This window comes from Pleurodeles waltl, chromosome 4_2 (assembly GCF_031143425.1).
Source record: "Pleurodeles waltl isolate 20211129_DDA chromosome 4_2, aPleWal1.hap1.20221129, whole genome shotgun sequence".
Lineage (NCBI taxonomy): Eukaryota > Metazoa > Chordata > Amphibia > Caudata > Salamandridae > Pleurodeles > Pleurodeles waltl.
In genome coordinates, this window is record NC_090443.1 from 1,019,369,870 (window position 1) to 1,019,389,397 (window position 19,528).

At 45.6% G+C, this 19,528-nt stretch overlaps 1 protein-coding gene across 2 annotated transcripts in view; it reads left to right on the forward strand.

Moving 5' to 3' along the window:
- The window catches only part of LOC138293602 (serine-rich adhesin for platelets-like), a 620,895-nt gene that overhangs the window by 361,494 nt on the left and 239,873 nt on the right, over positions 1-19,528 (forward strand). For both annotated transcript variants that reach the window (XM_069232871.1, XM_069232872.1), the window contains 2 exons: positions 2,507-2,620; positions 15,170-15,283. In XM_069232871.1, the coding sequence (XP_069088972.1) occupies positions 2,507-2,620; positions 15,170-15,283 (228 nt within the window). The remainder of the gene's footprint in view (positions 1-2,506; positions 2,621-15,169; positions 15,284-19,528) is intronic.

Consider the following 19,528-nt stretch of genomic DNA (forward strand, 5'->3'; position numbering starts at 1 on the left):
GTATCCCCCTACTTGTCGCCAGTTGTCGTGTTCTCCTCAGCTCGGAAACGTGCTCAAAAACATGCCACACATGGAGCTCGTAGCCAACATCTTTCTGCATCAGTGTGCAACATTCACACTGAAACTCATTAGCTCATAACCGCTAATAACCACACCTTAACACCCCCCCAAATGATTGCGTAATTCTTTCATTGAGTCCGCTCAGGACCACGGGGGCCTAGTGCTCACAATCCTAAGAACACTACACACTACACCAGCCTTTTCTCACAGACGCAGGGAGGAGGAAATAGTTCATGTTACAAGAATGACGTCTTCAAGTATGAGGGCTGCTCAAAGATGCTGGGCTCATTGCTCCCACTTCTGCTTGCACCACCCAGGACCTTTGACCCCAGAGATATGCAGGGTTCACCAGGTTGGTAAAATTTCAAAGTTTGACACTATCCCGGCTCCATCCGGTTTGCTGATTTATGCATGTCACCATTAGGACACACAACCAATAGAAATAAACCTGAAGACGAGTTCTTGTTCTGCAATTCACCCCCATTCCCTCTTCCGTTACCCCCAAACTTTATAGTCCGTTCGTTTCTTTAGAATTGTTCACTTTTGCACTACATTTTTTTTATTTTCAAATCCCAGTGGCATCTGCCATCTCGGGTCGGTAAATAAAAAATGAAAGCCAATGGCTACTGCATCATTTCGCTGGCACGCACATGCATTCTATTGCATGCCCACGGATACATCATCTCACATGCATGCATCACTTGTCCTTTTTAATTTATTCATTTTGACAATGGTGCACAGCATCGGGACAAACGCCGATGGGGAAGAGCATAACCAAAAGTAATTCAGAAAGCCTATAGGTGCCAAAGACGAGACCTATGGCTTTGCCAATGCTTTTTGCATGCTGCTAAAAAGCGTCATACAACACGCTCACTGTTCCAGTGGTATAGATCATGGACACTGCTTTCAGGCAGGCATTAATAATTCTTGGAGGACCAGAGGAGTTCACTGAATGCCTATCTCAATTCCTATGCTCAGGTGCCAGATGTGGTCCCATGAATGATCTAGCCCTGACCTCAGTCCAAGACAGTTCAGCGTGATCTGCATTTCAGGCTTTCAGCTTCCACAGACTTTTCAGTAGTGCAAACAGCTCATAGCGCTGCGAGGCCCAGCTTTAGCGTTGGTGGCGCTTGGTGCGGCAATCTTTGTTGTCAAGTCCTGTTTAATTCTGTCTGTCATTCGCAATCCGTGGAGTGGTTTTGTTGCCCTTCTCATGGCACATGTCAGTTGCCTGAAACAATTCCCGAAGCAGGGCCACCACTCCATAAGTGACGGTTAAGTGCCCTAGCACCTGTTGCCGTTTCCTCAACTCACATTTCTTCTCACCCATCACTTTCTATATCAAACATTTCAAAGAGCCAGTCTTTCCTCCCAGCAGTCATAACACCATCTAAACAGAGTCCAGCTCTGTGCCTAGCAAAGTCAAGTTAGTAGCAGGCCATTCTGTCATTTCTTCGGCTAATGGAACACCAAATGTTTCCGCCGCCAGTTCTAGCGTCCTCAGTCTGTGTCGCCCCTGCCAACCATCACTGAGTGTTGAGGGAATGCCACCCCTGCTCAGGCATGGACAGCTGTCTCTCAACGCACTTCGCACAGGTTCTGAATTTCTCAAAGATCGCACAGGCCACGATCATCCATTTGACATGGACCTGTCCATGTAGTGGAACCCTTCAAATTCAGTCTCCAGGAGCTGAATGTCACATGGCCGGACCGGCAATCTACCATTCCATGGCTGTACCAATGCTGGTGTATGTCATTTTGATTTGGCCAATAAAGTAATTTACTGATGCCTCTTCAGGCCAAGAAAGGTGATGAATCAAACAAAACTCATGCAATGTTTTCTTAGGAGCTACTCAAAGGTACTCCTGACATTCTTCCCTAGCTGCTCTGCATCGTCACCATATGCAAGAGTAGCTGGTGGGATCTGGTGCTCCAGAACAGTCTAGCTTGGGATTTGGGATCTCATGAAAGTGAATGCTGGCACAGCACGGCTGCATTTGCATTTCCATAGATGAATATCTCTTGAGAGCCAGGCTTATGAAGTGGACTGGACTCCAGTGGGTTGGAACAGGCTTAGCCAAGACCCCTGGCCAAGGAGTGTGCTCAAATGTCTCCCGGTAGATTTGACTGTACGCAGTGATGGACGAAGACGCAGCATGATGTTAGGTGTACACAGCCTATAGACCAATAAGAGTAAATACACTTTCTACCGCGTCCTGCCCTAGTGATAAATGTCACGCAAAATGGAGAGAGGATCCTAAATTAATTACATCCACTTTAGACTCTGGAAGTATTCCATTTACTAACCCAGCTTCAGCTGACTCACATTGTAACTTTAAATACTAAACATAGAGACTCAATCCATCAGTAACGTGGCTGATTGTGAATAGTGCTAGATGTTGGGTTCTGTATATTTTAAAATCTCAAGTATTATTTTTCTCCACAGAGATCAAGGAACAACTCAGACCAGACTTCTGATGCCTCAGGTGATGGAAGCCAGGGAGAAAGCTCTAGTTTGCCAACATCAGAATCTGAAGATCAACCAGGGACAAGGCGAACGGTGAGCATTTGGCTGCAGGAAGCCTTGAGGCATGTTTCATGTATTAAGTAACAAAAACCGGAGAAATACTGACCTCCAGTCCATTGAGTATGCACGTAATTGGTTGGAAATAAATGTACTATGGTCATTGATGTAGAACGCAAAATATACTGTTGTTGTCGTCAGAAATCTTCAGATATCAAGTTCCAGTGCCAAGTTCTTCACAGCGCTGTTCAAACTCCCATTCCTCATCCATCACCAAGTAAATCAGGAAGTGCAGTAATACAGTGAAATCTAAAATGAATCCCCCATTGTGAACAACTGTGCTGGGAGCAGCCCCAGCCTTCATCTGTCATGGAACATCCTCCTTTTACACCCCTGCAGGGTATCATGGAATAATGCAAATGCTTTAACCCTCCATAGTCATTCACCTAAGTATACAAATGATGAACTAGAGGACACCCCAGCAGGAGAACTGGGTAGAGAAGCATATGTGCTTGCATTAGATGCCGACATGCTAAGCTTCCGGCTGTGGCTCACATGGAACATCTCACAAGACTACAGGTACGGAAGCTATCACATATATGAAATAAAACACAAGCCTCCGAAATATTGGATTTATTTCACTTAAAATACCACAAGTTACAATGATGTTATAGTTAGGCTCACATTTTAAACATACAAAACAATAGAAATTCACCTGTTTTAGTTATTTATCTCAAGTAACTATAACTCATGCCCCCGCCATACACAGTTTTTCGTCAAAAATGTGACTGCAAATATTACATTGATATGATCAATGATGTTATCAAAGGTGTCATGAGGGCGGTAATTTGTGGAGTAATTAGCAGTGCATGGCGAGAGCGCAAGTTATAGTTACCTTAGGGCACGAGTTATAGTTACTTGAGATAACTCTAACTACAACAGGTGAATCTCTATGTTTTTTAAATTCTATTTACTAACTATAACGTCCCTGCAACCTTTGTTTTTTCAGTGAATTTCTTTGTTTTTCTGAACACAAAGTTATTTTTATTACTAGAGGTTAATCCAACCACTGGCACACACGACCCAAGGCTGTGCGTGGCGGGAGGTTGGCCGCGAGGCCTGACCTGAAGTAGACCCTGTGGCCAACCCCCCTAAACACCCAACACCATGGTGCGCACGGCCTTTGGCCGTGCACTGTGGGAGTTGGCCCTGGCCCCTCTCTCTGGGCGTGAGAATAGGTGTGAGATGGTTTTCTGGGGGTGAAAGTGGCTGTGAGAGTGTTTGTCTGGGTGTGAGATCGGTTGCATCAGTGTCTTAGTTGGTGTGTCAGTGTCTGTGTGGGTCTGTGAGTAGGTGTGTGAGGTTTCACTGGGTGTGTGAGAGTCTGAGTTGGTCTGTGAGTGGGTGCATGAGTGTCTGAGTGGGTCTGTGAGTGGGTGCATGAAGGTGTGAGTGGGGCTGTGAGTGGGTGCATGAGGTTCTGAGTGGGCCTGTGAGTGTGTTTGTCAGTTTCTGAGTGGGTCTGTGAGTGGTTGTGTAAGGGTCTGAGTGGGTGTGTGAGTGGAGAAAGAGATTGAAAAAGAAGAATTGAGAGAGAGCGAGAGAAAGAGAGTGAGAGAGATAGAGAGTGTTTTAGGCTTTAATGACTGATATACTTAGAATGAGATATTTCTGGACAAACTGAAAAGAAAAATGTATTTGTCAATCAAAAAAGAGTGAGATCACTTTTCAGTACGATCTTTAAACTTTTGAAGTTTAAAAGAAATTAAAGAAGGAAAATGACCGCGGACTCACTTGGAGTAGAATCCTCAACTTTTATTGCGAGGCTCTGTGACCTTAAACTTTAGGCCATGCTTACTGTGATGCTTCCAGACATACCTATGACAGTCAACCCAAGTATGTGATTGGAAAGAAACTTGAATGTTCCATCACTAGGAAAGTTTAGCGGTCAAAACACCAGTAAATAAACAAACACACTGCCACGCGATACTAGGATTTGAACCTTCAGCCCACTGAGTGACAGAACAAGACCTTGACCAGTGACTCTGTTCTGCTCTGCATCCCAACATAAGTATAACATTGGTACCAAACATCTTGCTAGTCTTACTATTTGAAGACATTGCATGGAGAGACCATTTCAATGACTGTCTCTCTCTCTCTCTTCCATCCCACTCCGACATTGTGCCCTGGGGAGGTGGCAGTCCCTCGGGCTGCCGGTTGGGGGGGGCCTTTTTCACAATCTGCCCCGGGGAGGTGGCTCCCTGGAGCTGCAGGGGTGGAGGGGGGGTGGATGCTCCTCCCGCATTTCTTTTCACATTGTGCCCGGGGTAGGTTGCGGTCTCCAGGTCTGCGGAGGGGCTGGGACAGCCCCCCTGCATTTCTTTTTCACAATCTGCTCTAGTGAGGTGGGGGTCCCTAGGGCTCCGGAGGGGCCAGGTGGTCCCCCACATTTCTTTTTCACAATCTGCCCCGGGGAGATGGTGGCCTCTGGAGCTGCGAGTTGGGGTAGGGGGCGGGCAGCCCACTACCCCTACCGCCGCATTCAAAAATTGAACGCCCTCAGGACCTGGCCCACCCGGGGACTGCCGTTAAACAAGCACGGAAGCCTGCGCTTGTTATTGTTTTTTAAATTTTTGGCGGATTTGCTGCGGCTCATGCCAAAAACTCCAGAGCTAAGGAGTCAGGCCCCTTTTGGTTTTTTCACCTTTTATTCTGAGACTCGGCTGAAGTTGAATCCCAAGCTGTCTGCCAACACTTTTGTTATTAAAGTGTTGGCAGACAGCCAGATCTCAGTACGAGACTGGGAGGGTTCGCGGACCCTTCACATCCCTATATATACATATTTATTTTTTCTTAAATATTTCGAAAATTACTGAACGGATTTACACCAAATAACAAAAAGGGCGCTTTTTGGACCAAGAACTAACTTCCTGCCAAATTTGTTGTAATTCTGTCCAGTGGTTTGGGCGCTATTCCTGTTCAAAATCCCTGTGGGAATTATCATGGGAAACGCACCTTTTTTAACCCCCCTTTTTCTCAGCTCCCGCTTGACGGATCACCCTGAAACTTTCCAGACCCTAGCTGATGTGACTGTAACCACCTAATGGCATTCGCCACTTGGTAATATATAAAAAAAAATATATATATATATAAATATATATATTCTGGTTCAATAAAACATATGGTGCTTCAGATTTTTGTCTCAGTTATCAATTTCCTTCCGTGGGTTGTTGGTTTGGGTATACACACAATTTGTGAAGGCTGATGGATGAGGTAGGTATTGATCTGGTTACTTATCAGTAATCTTCATTAGTCCGATCCATAGGCTCCCCCAACACAGTCCTGCTTTCCTTACTTACCCCCCCCTTTAGTGGTGGGTGAGAGGAAATTGATTTTTCTGTTTCTGGTTTCTGAGGATTACCACTAAGCAACTGAGTTATTTCACACTCATGCAACCCCCTTTCACGTATCTCTTTTTTCTCGTTCCTGATTTTCTGTATATATTGCTCAGCCTTGGTGACAAAATGGTTATACTGCTATGCAACCCCTGCACAAACACATACTTAGTCTGTTTACACAGATCCTTAAATACTCCAGCGCTTACACATGCATCAGTGGCGGCCTGTAATTTTAGGAGGGAGGGGGTGGGCGGGAAGCACACTCACACTCCATCATTCACAAATGCGCGCACCCGCACATCCATTCACAACACTCATCAAATATTCAAACATACATGCACGCACCAAACATTCATGAAAAAAGAAAACACACACACACACTTACCTTCAGCTCTGCTTCGGAGGTCCCAGGAGGGTTGTGACTGCTGCCTTCCCTGACTGGCTGACCTTAGGTCAGCCAATGAGGGAAGGCAACAGTCCCAACTTCGTCACAGAGTGGGATGGGGTAACTGAGACTTCTGACCCCACCCCACTCTGTGACGTGGTGTCACTGATTGACACTCGCCCTAGACGCTTCAGGGCTTAAACCTGAAGAGCCCAGGTCGGAGTCAATGGGTGACGCTTCCCCACGTCACTGAGGGGATGGGCCCGAGGCATCTTTGCTGAGCTGAGGAGATCACGCCCATAGGAGCTGTGACCACTTCAGCCCAGAAAAGTTCAGCTCAGGCAACCAGGAGTCTGTGCAAATCAAACATGTCTCGTTCCTGGCTGCCTGATCTGAAAATGAACAGTGTCTGTCAGGCTGACCTTTGCTCAGTGTGACAGGCACTCTTCATGAGGGGCAAAAGGTGGGGGGGGTGGCCCCTCTGCCCTAAAGGACGGGCTGCGACTGACATGCATATACCCACCTTCATGTGCACACAAATCACACACACTAATGTAACAAAGGTCGGGCATGACCTCAGCATCAGTTGGCAGAAGCAGCGAGCGCTCCAAAAGAGCAGCACTGGGAAGTGACTGACGTGGGTTTGTTTCCAACAGTCTACTTTTACTTGACTGTTGCCTACTGTAGTTGAGGCGGTCTGGAAAGATTTACCTGATAGTTTCTTTTGCCAATAAAGTCACCAGCTATCAGCTCCAGTGTCAGAAGTAGGGAGCCGTAGGTCCTTGCTTACAAACATATCACACATTCATTGAAAACTTTTTTTCAAGTGTCAGAGTACACTATGGTGCATCCTCCGCAGCCCGGGAGCATTCACAAGAGGATTCCACACACGAACCTCATAGCCAACGTCTATATTCATCAGCTTACAACATTCAAACTGAAGCTCATTAGCTCATAACCACTAATAACCACACCTTAACACCTCCCAAATGATTGTGTAATTCTTTCATTAAGTCTGCCCAGGAACCACGGGATCCTAGTGCTCGCAATCCTAAGACACTTCATTTTTAAATAAAAAGGTATAAACAATAGCAGCATTATATTCCTTTGATTGGTCTTCAAGGTGCTCGCATGATTCGGCCAGACCGTATCGTATAAAGTAGTTGAACTGTACCTGAATTGGACACCGAGGGCACAGGATTAAATGTCTGATCTGGGCCTTCAGGTAGAGCAGCCTCATCTGGTATTACAGGGACCGATGATCGTCAAGACAGGTTCTTGAAATGTGACGAGTCTCTCGTGATGGATTTGCCAGTACATTGCCCAGTTATCATGTGTCCCTTCCATGTCTCAACTTTCAGAGGTTCATAATCAAATGGAGGCTCTGTCTTTTGCTTCTGTTTTTGTTTCACGAGTACCCAGTTACCTTTGTCAAAGACGATCTCATGAGCTCACCGACATTGATCAGCATATGTCTTCATTTGACTTTTTTGATCAGTGTCAGTAACACAAACCTCTTCATCATTCTGATTTCATTCAGTGATCCATTGTGGTAGCTTGGTTCTTATAACTCTCCCAAACATCAAGGTGGCAGGACTGTCACCGGTGAGGAGTCGAACGATAGGCACAGAGGGCTTGACGTAATGCCTAACTTAGCTCTATTTCCTCCATCAATGCACGCTGGATCACTCATTTCAGGGTTCCTATAAAACCATCCACAACACCGTTAGCCTGAGGCCACAAGGATGTGCTTTTCTGCTGCTTGACATCAAGTCTAGTCAGAAACTCCTTAAACTCCTTGTTATTGAATGGTGGACCATTGTCAGACTTGAGAGTGTCCAGTATGTCCCACACTGCAAATATGTTGTCCAGCCACTCAATGACTTGGTCGTGGGTTGTTGATGATATATCCTCTACCAGATGAAAATGGGAATGCTCGTCAATGACCTCCTTTAGATGGTGTCCATTTGCAAGGGACCCAAATAGGTCTATAGCAACTATTTCCCACTCACATGCAGGAAGATCAGACAAGGTTTGTGGGTTCTGGGTCACCTTTGGGGAAAGGCAATTGCATAAATGACTCTTTTAGTTCCCTCTCAATTCTCTCATCCAATTGAGGGAACCACACTCTATCTCCGAGGGCTCTTTTGGTGGCAACAATGGCAAAATGTCCCTCATGAGCAAGTTCAGTGATTTACTTTCTCAGACTCTCGGGTATGACAATCCTGGAACCTCTTAGCACAATGCCTACTTTAGTGACAGTTCCTCCTGTACATTTCAATACTTTTGAAATTCAATTTTAACACTCAGAGGTCGAACACTGTGTCTCCATGATTGCATTGAAATATTTTTTTTTAAGGGCAAGCATATCTTTATCGATAGTTGGAGCGGCAACAATCTGTTCGATCAATAAGGTTACTGGCGTGCTGACCTTACAGTGAAGTTGTTGTATTCCTCAGCAGTTTTCAATGTTGAGCTGTGTTGCTGTAGTGGTACTGGTGAGAAATAATGTGCAGGGTTTTGGTTCACTAGGCTTATGCATGATTGCATAGTCGTACTCTTTTAACCGCAACCCCCACCTCTCAGTGTGAGGGGGCATCTTGGCTTTTGGATTTCCGAATATAGTGAGCAGCGCTTGGTGGTCTGTGACAATCGTGAAATGCTTTCTATACAGAAAAACATGAAAATGTTCAGAGGCCCACACCACAGTCAGACTCTCTTTTTCCGCCTGGGAATAGGCACTCACTGTGTCAGACAAACTTCTGCCGGTGCCACAGTCTGTCTCCGAGCATTTAGATGTCCATTATGCTGAGCAAGGATCAACAACAATCTGAGTGTGTAGTTTAGGATCAAATCAGGCCATCTCAGTTGCATTTTCAATTGCATGATTTATTCTTTTGAAACCTTGGCCACATTTAAAGGACAAACAGAACAGGACATTTTGTTTGGTCAGGTCCTGCAAATGGGCATTCACTGTAGCACAGTCACAAATGTTCCTTGAACAATAGCTGGCTAAGAAGGGCAGTAACATGGTGACATCTTGTGGGGGACTGGCGACTGACAGTGCTCATACCTTATCTGGATCAGGAGTCATCCCCTCATCAGAAAATATGTGCCCAAAGAACTTGAGTTTGTTTTTGTGACATTCACACTTTCCTGCATTTATTGTGAGACCTGCATTTGTAAGTAACTGACACACTAATTTGAGAGCCTTATCATGCTCCTTCCATAGTGTTCCAAATACCGGTATATCATCACTGTAATTGAAAGCATGTTTAACAGTTTGAATTATTCTACGTATCACATCTTGGAATATTTCTGCAGTAGACGACTCTCCAAAGCTCAATCTTTTGCATCTGAACAAACCAAAAGAGTTGAAAAAGTGGTAATGTATGTACGGTTTTCTTCCAATTCAAGTTGATGGTATCCCTTGTTCAAGTCAAGACAGGTGAAGACTTTGGCTCCGTTCAGCTGCATGATCATATCTGCACTGTGCGGATGAGGATGTCCTTCTCTCTCAATTGCTTTGTTCGCTAGGCACATAGCCACACACATGTGCACTGCACCTGCACTGTCCTTTTTCGGCACTACCACTATGGGCGACACCCATGGTGTAAGACCAGTAGACCGCTTGAAAATGTTGTGTTTTAACAACATTTCTAGTTCCTCCTCATCTGTTGCTTTTAGGTGAAATGGTATTCTTCGGTACCCTTGTGCAACAGGCTGGATGCCTTTGTTAATGTGAAGTTACATCTTCATTGTCTTAAGCCTTCCTAGGCCATAACATAGTGACGGAAACTGACTCACAAATTCAGATGGTGTATTTAGGTTGTGATTGATAGATATCAGCCCCATGTCAGCAGCAGTTGCAAAACTACGTAGACATGCACCGGATGAAGTACCTTGTAGAACGTGGATTAGAACCTGCTCAGGCGTCTTATACCGCAAGGTCACTGTGAATGATCCTTGACTGTACAATGGTTTGGAAACAGCCCATGTGTACCCCTTCATATTTGACTCTTTGAGTCATGGTACAAGTGACAAATTGTTGAATTGTTTGACTAGCATGATGTAGACCGATGCAGTGCCGTCAACAGGTTATGGGTCACCCGTTAACATTTAGTTTGATCTTGGAGCAATGTCCATATGAATTCTTTTGTTTAGTTGACTCACTTGCTTTTCTCGTTCGTTGTCATCTTTGCAAGCGAAAAGGCCCACGTGTGCACACCGCTTTTGTTTAGATACGATCATTGCGCATTCATCCTGTTCACTGTCGCTCAACAGTGACGTCCCCGAATTCTTACAGGATGAATTTGATGATGATCAACTTTGTTTAACTTCCATCTGTCGCAGTTGAGGTTGCTCTTTGTGTTTGTAGGAGTGGTGAGAATGCTTCTGGAACCTTCTAGCTTCCATTTTCCCATCTCCCCATGGTGCAATGCTTTCCGTTATGAAGGGGTTCTCCTTTCTGCAACCTTTGCACATCTGTCCAATGGCTGGACAATTGCCTTCATGTGGAAATGAAAATCTGCTCCGGAAACACAATCTTTCTTTCTTCGAGGATGTCGACTCAGGGGCATCTACTTGGTGCTTGTGTTTGCTCCTCATGATTAATGCTGATTCACTTTTTGCTGCTCCCGCATCCATGTCGGTGGCTTGATGATGTGCTCATTCCTCGGCTCTGGCAGCAATTAGTACTTTTACTAAACTGAGCATCTCTCTCAACATGCGTCTTCTGAACAAGTCCGACAAACAACCATCGATGACTCTGAGGCCCCTGCCTTCTTCATCATTAAAGTCACTAAACTTACAGTGTTTGAGAAGCACATCAAGTCTCTCAACAAACTCATCCATCGTTTCACCTCCCTGTCGTCTCGCTTGATTGAAAATTTACCTTTCATAGCTGATGTTTGGCATTGCATTGAACTTGGCTCCTAATTCTTCCTTCATCTGACAGTACATTGTCTCAGTCTGTGAGATTTTCTTTATTACTTCTTTTAATCCATCACTAGCAAGATTCTTTAAGTATTTTATGATTTTCTCAGCATTTACTTCTTCCAGAGCATCTACGAAGTCATCAAAAGTCTTGATCCATGTGGTCCATCTGGAGTCAAACTTTTGCTTTTCGGCCGAGGTGGTTTTATAAAAGTGGCTGTGGTGTGCTTCGCGTCTCCTCATACTGCCGTTGAGAGTGTGTGCTGTTGAGGCAGCGCTCCTTGTGCACCTGAATCCCTGCCTATTGGAAGTACCAGCTTCATATTTCAGTTCAGGTCATCTGACTCATTTAACGATCATGTGGCTCATTACCTTATTTACAGTAAATGCATTATCTGTTTCTTGCGTGTTCTGGTCTTTGCTTTCGTTTTTCTGTGTTCGAGTAATTTCTTCATGCTGTTTCGAGAGCTTTCACCACTCTCAGTCCAACCTGTGACTTTGATAGCGGTGGGCCGTGTGTTTGAGTCGCTTTGCTCAGGGTGAGATTCAGAACGTAGTGGATGCCACTTTCCACTTTGCACAGATCATCCTGTCCAGCACGTCACGTCCAACATTGAAATCGTAAAGAGTTTTACTTCGCTGGTGAGTACATTTCTATTTTTCGTACCTGGTTGTTGCTGCCTTGTATGTTGCACCTGATTGTTACTGCCTTTAGAGTTCTTTTTGTGTGAATGATAGCTTGATGTAGTGGCACAGCACTGTATTCTTCTTCAGCCCAGCAGCCAAGCCTTGACGGGTTTTTCCAATGGCACTCCTCTGCTAGGCCTTCAACTTCTCTACGAGGCCTCGTATGGGCTGGAGTGGAGCTTGCACTCCACATACACCAAGTGTAGGCTTCTTTGACCCGGGTTGGGGCTCATGTGGCACGCACAAGCAGTTTGCTATAACCTACCAAACTATTAGGAACAGCAGTCTTGTTTCTTTGTAGCATATATCCCCCTACTTGTCGCCAGTTGTCGTTTTCTCCTCAGCTCGGAAGCGTGCTCAAAAACATGACACACGTGGAGCTCGTAGCCAACATCTTTCTGCATCAGTGTGCAACATTCACACTGAAACTCATTAGCTCATAACCACTAATAACCACACCTTAACAACCCCCAAATGATTGCGTAATTCTTTCATTGAGTCCGCTCAGGACCGCAGGGGACTAGTGCTCACAATCCTAAGAACACTACACACTTCACCAGCCTTTTCTCACAGACGCAGGGAGGAGGAAATAGTTTATGTTACAAGAATGACGTCTTCAAGTATGAGGGCTGCTCAAAGATGCTGTGCTCATTGCTCCCATTTCTGCTTGCACCACCCAGGACCTTTGACCCCAGAGATATGCAGAGTTCACCAGGTTGGTAAAATTTCAAAGTTTGACACTATCCCGGCTCCATCCGGTTTGCTGATTTATGCATGTCACCATTAGAACACACAACCAATAGAAATAAACCTGAAGACGAGTTCTTGTTCTGCAATTCACCCCCATTCCCTCTTTCGTTACCCCCAAACTTTATAGTCCTTTCGTTTCTTTAAAATTGTTCACTTTTGCACTACATTTTTTTTATTTCCAAATCCCAGTGGCATCTGCCATCTCGGGTCGGTAAATAAAAAATGAAAGCCAATGGCTACTGCATCATTTCGCTGGCACGCACATGCATTCTGATGCATGCCCATGGATACATCATCTCACATGCATGCATCACTTGTCCTTTTTAATTAATTCATTTTGACAATCGTGCACAGCATCGGGACAAAGGCCGACGGCGAAGAGCATAACCAAAAGTAATTCAGAAAGCCTATAGGTGCCAAAGACGAGACCTATGGCTTTGCCAATGCTTTTTGCATGCTGCTAAAAAGCGGCATACAACGCGCTCACTGTTCCAGTGATATAGATCATGGATATGTCACTGCTTTCAGGGAGGCGTTAATAACTCTTGGAGGACCAGAGGACTTCTCTGAGCGCCTATCTCAATTCCTATGCTCAGGTGCCAGACGTGGTCCCATGAATGATCCAGCCCTGACCTCGGTCCAAGACAGTTCAGAGTGATCTGCATTCGATGCTGAAGCAGCACAATTCAGGCTTTCAGCTTCCACAGACGTTTCAGTAGTGCAAACAGCTCATAGTGCTACGAGGCCCAGCTTTAGCGTTGGTGGCGCTTGGTTCGGCAATCTTTGTTGTCAAGTCCTGTTTAATTCTGTCTGTCATTCGCAATCCGTGGAGTGGTTTTGTTTCCCTTCTCATGGCACATGTCGGTTGCCTGAAACAATTCCCGAAGCAGGACGACCACTCCACAAGTGACGGTTAAGCGCCCTAGCACCTGTTGCCGTTTCCTCAACTCACATTTCTTCTCACCCACCACTTTCTATATCAAACATTTCAAAGAGCCAGTCTTTCCTCCCAGCAGTCATAACACCATCTAAACAGAGTCCAGCTCTGTGCCTAGCAAAGTCAAGTTAGTAGCAGGCCATTCTGTCATTTCTTCGGCTAATGGAACACCAAATGTTTCCGCCGCCAGTTCTAGCGTCCTCAGTCTGTGGTGCCCCTGCCAACCATCACTGAGTGTTGAGGGAATGCCACCCCTGCTCAGGCATGGACAGCTGTCTCTCAACGCACTTCGCACAGGTTCTGAATTTCTCAAAGATCGCACAGGCCACGATCATCCATTTGACATGGACCTGTCCATGTAGTGGAACCCTTCAAATTCAGTCCCCAGGAGCTGAATGTCACATGGCCGGACCGGCAATCTACCATTCCATGGCTGTGCCAATGCTGGTGTATGTCATTTTAATTGGCCAATAAAGTAATTTACTGATGCCTCTTCAGGCCAAGAAAGGTGATGAATTAAACAAAACTCGTGCAATGTTTTCTTAGGAGCTATTGCCAGTGTCAATACAATGAGGCCTTTTAATTGGTGTTTTGCTAAATGGCCTATCATTCTGCAACGTAACTTGTTAGTCTTGTTTTTCTGCCCTCTCCCTGGGCTTCTCCATGCATCCTTAATTCTCTACCTAACTGCCCTTGAGTAGCACATTGTATGGAATCTGAAAACCTTGCATGAAGTCAACCCACAATAACCTGGCCACTGGACCATCCGGATACCTCAACATCCAGGGGTCTCCTTTCAGCCAGTAATGCTGCAGATGTGTGAGCACCGAGCAGAGCATAGCAAGCTCACATTGTTTCTGTGGTCTTCGGACAGGGAATTGTTAGGAGTGGATCACATCCTCAAAGGTACTCCTGACATTCTTCCCTAGCTGCTCTGCATCGTCACCATATGTAAGAGTAGCTGGTGGCATCTGGTGCTCCAGAACAGTCTAGCTTGGGATTTGGGATCTCATGAAAGTGAATGCTGGCACAGGACAGCTGCATGTGCAATTCCATAGATGAATATCTCTTGAGAGCCAGGCTTATGAGTGGGGCTGGACTCCAGTGGGTTGAAACAGGCTTAGCCAAGACCCCTGACCAAGGAGTGTGCTCAGATCTCTCCCGGCAGATTTGACTGTACGCAGTGATGGACGAAGACGCAGCTTGATGTTAGGTGTACACAGCCTATAGAGCAATAAGAGTAAACACACTTTCTACCGGGTCCTGCCCTAGTGATAAATGTCACGCAAAATGAAGAGCGGATCCTAAATGAATTAAAACCACTCTAGACTCCGACGGTATTCCGTTTCCTAACCCAGCTTCAGTTGACTCACATTGTAACTAGAAGTACTAAACATAGAGACTCAATCCATCAGTAACGTGGCTGATTGTGAATAGTTCTAGATGTTGGGTTCTGTATCTTTCAAAATCTCAAGTATTATTTTTCTCCACAGAGATCAAGGAACAACTCAGACCAGACTTCTGATGCCTCAGGTGATGGAAGCCAGGGAGAAGGATCTAGTTTGCCAACATCAGAATCTGAAGATCAACCAGGGACAAGGCGAAAGGTGAGCATTTGGCTGCAGGAAGCCTCAAGGCATGTTTCATGTATTAAATAACAAAAAACTGAGAAATTCTGACCTCCAGTCCATTGAGTATGCACACAATTGGTTGGAAATAAACTTAATATGGTCATTGATGTAAAAAGCTAAATATACTGTTGTTGTCGTCAGAAATCTTCAGATATCACGTTCCAATGCAAATGCCTTCACAGCGCTGTTCAATCTCCCATTCCTCATCCACAAAGTAAATCAGGTAGTGTAGTAATACAGTTAACAAGTGTGCTGGGAGCAGCCACAGTCTTCATCAGTCATGGGACATCCTCCTTCTACACCTCCGTAGGGGTATCATGGAATATTGCGAATGCTTTCACCCTCCATAGTCTCCCGCCGTTCACCTAAGTATACAAATGATGAACTGGATGACACCGCAGTGGTAGAGGAGAATTGGGAAGAGAAGCATATGTGCTTGCATTAGATGCCGACATGCTAAGCTTCTGGCTGTGGCTCACATAGAACATCTCACAAGACTACAGGTACAGAAGCCATAACATGTATGCAATGAAACACAAGCCTCCTAAATATTGCAAAAAGTGATTTTTTTTACTTAAAAAAACAAAGTTACAGGGATTTTATATTTAGGCTCACATTTTAAACGTACAAAACAATAGAAATTCAATAGAAATTCACCTGTTTTAGTTAGAGATATCTCAAGTCACTATAACTCATGCCCTAAGGTAACTATAACTTGCGCCCGCCATACACAGTTTTCGTCAAAAATGTTACTGCAAAAATTACATTGATATTATCAATTATGTTATCAAAGGTGTCATGAGTGCAGTAATTTGTGGAGTAATTAACAGTGCATGGCGAGGACGTGAGTCATAGTTACCTTAGGGCACGAGTTATAGTTACTTGAGATATCTTTAACTATAACAGATGAATTTCTATGTTTTTTAAATTCTTTTTACTAACTATAACATCCCTGTAACCTTTTTTTTCAGTGAATTTCTATGTTTTTTTAAATGCAAAGTTATTTTTATTACTAGAGGTTAATCCAACCACAGCCACACACGACCCAAGGCTGTGCGAGGCGGGAGGTTAGCCGCAAGGCCTGATCTGCGGTAGACCCTGAGGCCAACCCACCCAACCACCCAACCCCACGGTGCACACGCCCTTTGGCCATGTACGGTACGGCGGGAGTTGGCCATGGCCTCTCTCTCTGAGTGTGAGAATAGGTGTGAGAGGGTGTATCTGGGGGTTAAAGTGGCAGTGAGAGTGTCTGGGTGTGAGAGCGGGTGCATCAGTGTCTTAGTTGGTGTGTCAGTGTCTGTGTGGGTCTGTGAGTAGGTGTGTGAGGGTTTCAGTGGGTCTGTGAGTAGGTGTGTAAGAGTCTGAGTGGGTCTGTGAGTGTGTGCGTGAGTGTCTGAGTGGGTCTTTGAGTGGGTGTGTGAGTGTCTGAGTGCGTGTGTGAGTGGGTGCATAAGGGTCTGAGTGGGTCTGTGAGTGGGTCTGTGAGTGTCTGAGTAGGACTGTGACTGGGTGCGTAAGGGTCTGAGTGGGTGTGTGAGTGGAGAAAGAGATTGAAAAAGAGGAATTGAGACAGAGAGAGGGAATGAGAGTGAGAGGGAGATAGATAGAGGTTTCTTTTTAGTCTTTAATGATTGATATACTTAGAATGAGATATTTCTGAACAAATTGAAAAGAAAAATGTATTTGTCACTTTTCAGTATAAACCTTAAACTTTTGAAGTTTAAAAGAAATTAAAGAAGGAAAATGACCACGGACACACCTGGAGTAGAATTCTCAACTTTCATTGTGAGGCTCTGTGACCTTAACCTTTAGGCCATACTTGCTGTGATGCATCCAGACATACCTCTGACAGTCAACCCACGCATGTGATTGGAAAGCACTCACTAGAAAGGTTTAGCAGTCAAAACACCAGTAAATAAACAAACACACTCCCAAGCGATACTAGGATTTGAACCTTCAGCCTACTAAGTGACAGCACAAGACCTTGACCAGTGACTCTGTTCTGCTCTGCATCCCAATGTAAGTATAAAATTGGTACCAAACATCTTGCTAGTCTTACTATTTGAAGCCATTGCATGGAGAGACCATTTCAATGACTGTCTGTCTCTCTCTCTCTTCCATCCCACTTTGTACACATTGTGCTCTGGGGAGGTGGTAGTCCCTTGGGCTGCAGGGAAGGGGTGAGGGAGAGAGGGGGTGCTGGGCTACACCCTCGCATTTCTTTTTCACAATCTGCCCCGGGGGGCGGGCGCTACTCTGCCCCCGCATTTCTTTGCATGTTGTGGCCCGGTTAGGTGGCTGTGTCCAGGTCTGCGGAGGGGCCGGGACAGCCCCCCACATTTCATTTTCACAATCTGCTCTGGGGAGGTGGTGGTCCCTAGGGCTGCGGGGGGGCCCCACATTTCTTTTTCACAATATGACCTGGAAAGATGGTGGCCTCTGGGGCTGTGTGTTGGGGGGAGAGGTCAGGCAGCCCACGCCCGCCCGCATTCACAATTTTAGTGCCTGCGGGACCTGGCCCACCCAGGGCTTGCCATTAAACAAGCACGGAAGCCCACGCTTGTTTTTTTATTTTTTTTATTTTTGGCGGATTCGAAGCAGCTCATGCTGAAAATTTTAAAAAAATGGTTTTTTTTTGGGGGGGGTGGCAGTGCCCTTCTGGGACCCTAGCACCAGAGCTAAGGGGTCAGGGTGTCAGGGTGTCCCTACCACGGCCCCTTTTGTTTTTTTCACCTTTTTTCTGTATGAGACCAAGACGGTTCGCGGAGCCTTCACGTCCCTATAAATAAAAATTTGTTTTCTCTTAAATATTTCGAAAACTACTAAACATATTTACACCAAATAACAAAAAGGGCACTTTCAGGACTGAGAGCTACCTTCCTACCAAATTTGGTGTAATTCTGTCCAGTGGTTTGGGCGCTATTCCTGTTCAAAATCCCTGTGGGAATTAACATAGAAACACACCTTTTTTAACCCCCCTTTTTCTCAGCTCCCGCTTGATGGATCACCCTGAATGTTTTCAGAAACTAGCTGATGTGACAGACAATTGTTTTTTGGAAAATTTTGTGAAGATGTCTTTAACCGGCACCAAAGATGTAGACAAGTAAAAAAATTGCCACTAGGTAAAATATATATATATATGTATGTATATATATATATATATATATATATATATGTTCGATGGCATGTGTAGCTGCAGATACACATGCTGTGCACTGTTCCTGCCATCTAGTGTTGGGCTCGGAGTGTTACAAGTTGTTTTACTTCAAAGAAGTCTTTTCGAGTCACGGGACCGATTGACTCCTCCCTTTCGGCTCCATTGCGCATGGGCATCGACTCCATCTTAGATTGTTTTCTTTCTGCCATCGGGTTCGGACGTGTTCCTCTTCGCTCCGTTATTCGAATCGGAAAAAGACTAGATTTCACTGAAAAGCGTTGGTATTGTTTTCGATCGGGAAACATCTTGCATCGACACATCGACACCGGCGAAACACAGCTTCGGTGGCTCTTCAGGGATCCCCCGCCCAAATGGGGCCTGGTTGGCCCGACCGCAGAAGACGTCGAAGTCTGATGGACCGGACCCCTTTCCGTTTCTGCCCACAGTGCCACGCCAAGTATCCATATAAAGACCAACATTGGGTCTGTAATCTGTGCTTGTCACCGAAGCACAGGGAAGATACTTACGAGGCCTGCAAGTCCTTTCGATCAAAGAAGACCTTGAGGGATCGGAGGGCGAGGCGGATGCAGATGCCGTCGAAAAGTTTAGAACACCTCGACGTCGAAGAGGAGGAGATGGCTATCTCCATCCAAGGATCGGACTCGGACGACTCCAACGCAGACTGACCGCCTACAGCAGGCCAACACGTGAGTACGCCTGCCCCGGCCCAAGCCCACAGTCAGCCTAAGAAGCATAAGGACTCGGGACGCCAATGCCGGAAGGCCATGGCTCGACCCATAAAAAATCAAGCGGAGAACAAGTTCCACCTTCGGCAGCAAAAAATGGCAAAATCGTGCCGAAGTCTTCGGACTCGAGCCGAGAATCCGTCACCGAAAAAACTCAGCATCAACTCTTCGAGTCGACGAAGCCTCGAAAAAGCCTTTCGGAGCCGAGGCCTTCCATCATCATAGGCATTTAGGTGCCGAAAGAAACGGCTTCGGAGCCGAAAAAAGCCTTGTACACCGAGGAACATAGACTCTCTGTCAACCTCAGGGCAGTGCGTG